Source organism: Dermacentor andersoni, chromosome 11 (genome assembly GCF_023375885.2).
Source record: "Dermacentor andersoni chromosome 11, qqDerAnde1_hic_scaffold, whole genome shotgun sequence".
Lineage (NCBI taxonomy): Eukaryota > Metazoa > Arthropoda > Arachnida > Ixodida > Ixodidae > Dermacentor > Dermacentor andersoni.
The window spans coordinates 123,319,141-123,325,102 of record NC_092824.1 but is presented as its reverse complement, the minus strand read 5'-3'; the positions used below and the strand labels follow the sequence as shown (position 1 = coordinate 123,325,102).

Genomic DNA, 5,962 nt, shown 5'->3' with positions numbered 1-5,962 from the left:
GCGCCACTCGCAACTGTTTCAGTTACAGAACGCAGACAGTTGCAAGTGGCGCCCTGTCCCGTTCTCTTCTCTTGTGTGTGTCTGTTTATTTGGCGTCTTCATATTTTATAATGATAAGAACCAACTTGCTCAATACTAACTGAATTGAGGGAATAAGGATAGATATAGTTAACCCTTTTCCGAAAAATGTGCATAAATTTACATTTAGAAATGTTTAATTTCTGTTCTCAATTTTATGCAAGTTAGGCTGAAGTCTAGACTGATCACTGCTGAAAGCAATTTTTCGATAAAGAACGCAGTCATCTGCTAAAAGTCGTATAGTAGAGGAGAGATTATTTGGAAGATCATTTATAAATATGATGCTGACTATTGGCCAATGTTGTGCCGTCCATGGCTTGACAAATTCTTGGGCAGGTCTGGTTTGTCCGTAATCAAAAGAAATGTGCTAGACATCTTATTTTGATAGGCATTTAGTCCTAGCATGGGCACGAAACACCACGACATACATTTATTTTTTGTGTGGCACTTTTACAGCAGATAACCATAGCATTTTAATTGAACTCCATGCTCTAGCTGACACCTCAAGAGGAACAGAAACATATATGTATGTTGATCATAGGAGTACAATTATACATATTATTTAACTGCCACGTGTCCCCAGTGTTGAATTGTGATAAATCAAGGTTTGCGATGGCTAAAATCAATTGCACAAGATGTTGTGGACGCTTGAGTTGTAGAGCTGGTAGTGCATTGTCATAATTTGAATATTTCAGAAAACATATTTTCCCTCATACAAAAACTGCCATTCTGAACCCTGTGTGTACTGTGATAACCATACTACTTCTGCCAAGACTGCATTTTTCAACTCTTTTTGCACCACAGTACTCAGCCACCAATTGTGGTTCAACATAAGGCTGGCTAATGCAAGCACTACTTGCCCCTATTGCATCATTAGCATTGTCTGTGGCAATGACACAACATACAGGGCACACCATAATTACTGTCACACACTTCAATGGTTTATTATGCCTTCTAAATATTTCTCCACATCATTCTTCAAACATATTTTCAATCTTTCTTCTGTATTTTTACCACGTTTCAGGCTGGTTTCATTATTTTTAGGAAAATGGCACACCTTAGACCACACCAACCCGTAATCTTGACACTGAGCGAGGCCGAACACACTCCTTACGAGTTCATGAAAACTGTAAAAAGTTCTCGCTAGATTGTCCACTAAGCTCCCAAGCTTGCATACTTAAGAACTTTCTCCACAACAGTCATCCTGTCTCTGTGGTCACTTTAAGAAAATTGTGAGGGAATAAAATTCCAGCCATGGAGGAGTGTCAGAAGGCTGGCCTTGGAGCTGAATGTGTTAGCGGCAACAATGCCTGTGAAGGCCTTTTGAAGGGACCTAAAGATGTTCCCCCACAACCCACAAGCTCTATAGAAGACTGACTCATGGAGGTGCATGGAAAGGGAAGGTAGGAAAAATTCCGGCTAATATTGACGTGCTCTGCGATGGGGGAACACTTGGCAACTGTCCTCACTGATGGGACAGGTTTCACAGTAGAAGCCCCTCTCAACCTCTGGAGCTCTCATGTGCTTGCTCCGACATGTGCTTGCTTATGCAGCTAGTTAAAGTTTTTCAAAACTCCCTTCTGGCGTCTGCCGTGGTCTGGAGCTGGGGCAACCATCACGGGCCAGATTCCTCGTTTTTGTGCCAAAAGGTGCAAAGACCAACACTGACATACCTTAAACATATTTTATATCCTCATTCCCTGGCCCTGGTCCCAGTCCTACTTTGGCGAGCTGCTTTGGACTTTGCAGCAGGATGGCGCCCAGCCAAACAATAAAAAAGCAAATTGACTCCTCAGCACTGGTATCATGCTCTAACGCCCGACTTCATTTAAACCGAAGAGTGGCCAGCAAACTCCCCTGACCCAGTGGACTTCTGTGTGTAGGCTATTCTTGAAGAGAAGGCCCGTGCCTATCAGCACAACCTAAAGAAACATTGCTGGAGTGAGCATGGTGACAGATTCCCCTGGGAACACCTTGCGGGCCATGATTGAAGCATATCCAGAACATTTAAAGGCCATGATCAGGGCCAAGAGCATAGTCAATAAAACATGTTGCGTTGCATTCACAATATCTTGAGTAATTGCCTCACAAGAGATATATTTCCAGAGGTTTTTTTATCCTCAACCAAAATATTACGCATAACCCTTGCAACAGTATTTATGGTACACCCTGTATTTGCAGAAACAGAGTGGTGGTGCCATATGCCATTGTTGAGGCGAAATATGTCTCTCTATAAAAGTTGTTTTGTGTCAGTTGATTTCTGATGTTGGTCATAATTAAAGTGGCTATAAAACTTCATGGCTTTTGCACACTACACGCAATGCCACATGTACACAGTCAGCACACTAGATTCTTATCCAATCATAATAGCAGCACAGAGTGGTAATGTGAATGCATGAAACTGCTGCATTGCGACAGTGCTATCAGTGCCACTTAAGCAGCATTCTGAAATGCAGTGCAGGGCCCCTTCAAAAACCAAAGCCTTGAGGCAAGCATTTGTTTATCGCTGGACTGTAGCATTCTTCTCACTCATGCCACCACAAGTCTTACTTGAAGGGTTGAACTGCCATAGGAATGCTAAGGGCAGATCCATAATGGAGACGTGTCATGCTTCTGCATTGTGCAGAGCACATTATATTGCAATAGCATTTATGCAGACACTTAAGGCACGTTCATGCCACTGCTGTTGTGCTGTCATGGTTTGACAGCACATGCATGGCTCACGCGTTAGAAGGTCTGCAGAGATACGAGCAATGTGCAGCAGTGCATTTCGCTACAAGAAATTATAAAGTCATGTGGATGCGCCGATCAGCCCTGTGTTGGAGCCAAGGCAGCATTCTGCCTTCCACTGGTGGCACGAGTGTTGTGCACACTACAGTTCTTGCTCAACAGCTGAGTGCACACCACACCATCGAGTGCATACAGGTGGTCTAAATGGAATCAAGAATAAACTTCAGGCTACAAACACTTGTGGTATTCTTCATTCTCATCTCGTGCTTTATCAAGGTACAATGCCGCTGGCAGTGGTCCTCATCAATCTGAAATACCAGAAGCTTGATATGGGCGAGTTGGTTTTGCATACTTGAAGAAACGGGCACTACGAAGACGTGGACTAAAAGAGGAACATATATGACGGACAAGGCGCCACGGACAAGCGCCTTGTCTGTCTTACACGTTCCTCTTTTAGTCCGCGTCTTCGTACCGCTCTTCAAGTCCTCATCAAGCCAGCATTTAGATGCCTGGAAGATGCTGGGTGCTGTTTCTGCTATGCAGCAGCACTTGCACCGTGTATTGTTAAAAGCAATCTGAGGAGCTTCAACGCACAATGCTAAACCTTGCTATTGCAGGCAAAACCACTAAATTTTTGCATTAGCCTTGTGTGTATATGTGCTTGCAGTTCACGTAAGGCCTGCATTCCAGCACAAATACCAGTTCTTCCTTTAAGGTAAAGGCTTTTCATGAAATTCTGGGCACTAAATACTCTCTGCTGTTTGCACTTGATTATTAAACGATCAGCAGATGAAAAGACCAAGCAAAGCACATATGGAACTGCACTTTCAAGTTTATTTTAGACATGAGCTTTAACGCAAGTGCCACTTAGTTTTATATTTTTCTTGTGTTCTTTTGCTGATTTATGTTAGCACAGTTCAAAGGAACCTTGAAATGAAATATGTAGGTGCACTTGCATAATTCAAACAGTTCGGAGCCTGCAGAGCAGACAGACAGATGGTGTAACACTTTGCCGGAATACTCCTCTCAAGCACATGCTCGATGTGGAGACCACAAACAAAAAAGCCAGAAATGCATAAAGACTTGGATATACCTATAGTTGTAAAACATAGCAGCTGTACAGTGTTCTTTGTGTGCTCACTGCAACCTGCAGCTTAAATTTGATGGTCTGGTTCTCCACCTTGGACCTTGGCAAGATGGAGCATGGTCAATTTCAAGCTTTTATAAAGCCACTGCATGTGCTTCTGGCTTTGTCCATGAAAAAAAGGGGCAATGGTCTGCACAGTTGCTGTTATCACTGCAGCCTGTGGTAGGCTGCCTTTGGCCCTTTTCGTGGCACCAGTAAGGTAACTTCGCCTTCAAACTTTGGGAGTGAAATGTTGATGCCTTTATGCAACCCACTGGCTGTGATCATATAATTGCAAGAAGTGACAAAATGCCATCAGTCAGTCTTGGTACGCCTCGTCTCGGCCACATTGGCTTTCTTCTTGGACCTCTGCTTTTTGCGTTTCTCCTCGGCCTCAATGTGCTTAGCAAGTTTCCAGGAAAGGAACGCACTAATGAGGAAGAACGGGGACAGACAGAGAAGCACATAGTAGATGAATTCACCAGGGCTCTTGGCGGCCCACTCGACAATAGAGTCAGCCCAGGCCTTGATGTCCACCATGTCTGCAACATACAAAATCAGAGCTGTTTGAAGTGGGCATAGCATCATCGGCAACAAAGCTACTTGCTCTTAACCCTTTATGTGCCATATCTTGTATGGGTACCTTGCTGTGTTACAAATTCAGCTCACTCCCTGCCTTAACTGACATCATAGAACCTTCGTGTACTGGTTGTGCCATCTACACAAAAGTTGGTTAAACAGAAATTGCGTGGCAGCTATAGTTTGTAAGTGGCAGGTCTATTGGTGCTGCTGTCGTCCATCTTGGAGCTCTCGTTTCTTGTTTTTCGATTTGGTGGACTGGCGCTAAAAAACAATGTTTCTGAATGATGCGCAAGTTCAGGAAGTTTTTATGAACTCCAATTGAAAGGACTAAGATATTAACTATGAAGCGTTTTTGCATGACAGTCACAACCATGAAGATGGCAAATTATTAATTCCATAGCATATTCCTTCATTTTTGCTTGAATACTCAGTTCAATGAAGTGTCTAGGTTCAGCAAGATATTGCTCAAAAATGCCGTTTGAACGACACTTAATGCTTGCTAATGCATTATTTAGACAGAACATTACTACAACACACTTTTGAAAAATAAATTTTCAGTTCCACCAAGAAAGCTAATCATTGATAGTGGTAGAAAGGTGTTGGGATATTACACAAAGTAACACTGGCAGTTTTATGGGCACTATAAATTGTAGTAGGCATTTGCTTGCCAACAAAACAGATGCGGTCAAGGAAACTAAGAAGCATGACACCATGCAACCACCCATGATGCAGACCACTTTACCATTTCACTTTGCCATGCCTCCGAAACCCAGCAGATCATGCGACCTCCTACACATTGAATGCAGCAAGAGCATAAGAGAGTGTGAATGCAACTCTCCCTCTTTCCTAACCTCCAACTTCAGCTGCCCTCTGGGCCGCTGTGCTTGGCTGAATGCTCAAGAACACCATAGCCTGAGGCAGGCTTAAGGTGGTGGGAAGTGAGGGGACAGCATGTGCATGCATTTGTGCATATACTGACTGTCACAACTAAACATCACCAAGGATCAAACAAATAATAGAGAACTTTTTGTTAAAGGGGCCCTGAAACACATTTTGAACAAAGTAAGAAAATGTTGCCGATCTGTCGTAGAGGCTGCTGTGAAAATGTGAGCCAAATATTGCTGCACTGCATGAAGGAGGGAATTTACAATATAATGTCTGCAATAGCAAAAAATTCCTTTCTCTCGCTTCTGTAATGCCATCAAGCTGCGTCAGTGAAAGCAGCTTGCCCACCAATGCTACTGGCTGATTTTGTGATCGCGAGAGCATTCTCAATAATGTATAATTGCTAATTTTGAGGTAAATAAATGAAGATTATATATGTCTGCGATCTCAAAAAGACAGGAAAATCATCTCATCTTTGCACTGTACGTAGGTGCAATTGCTGTGCATAGCCTCCGAAATGGCAGTGGTGTGTTGCATAGTGTAGATTACTGCAGCCAACAC

At 43.1% G+C, this 5,962-nt stretch overlaps 1 protein-coding gene across 2 annotated transcripts in view; it reads right to left on the bottom strand.

Moving 5' to 3' along the window:
- Positions 1–3,622: 3,622 nt before the first annotated feature.
- The window catches only part of Snp (Snipper), a 166,476-nt gene continuing 164,136 nt past the window's right edge, over positions 3,623–5,962 (bottom strand). For both annotated transcript variants that reach the window (XM_055075564.1, XM_055075565.1), the window contains one exon: positions 3,623–4,476. In XM_055075564.1, the coding sequence (XP_054931539.1) occupies positions 4,250–4,476 (227 nt within the window). In that variant the 3' untranslated portion in view covers positions 3,623–4,249. The remainder of the gene's footprint in view (positions 4,477–5,962) is intronic.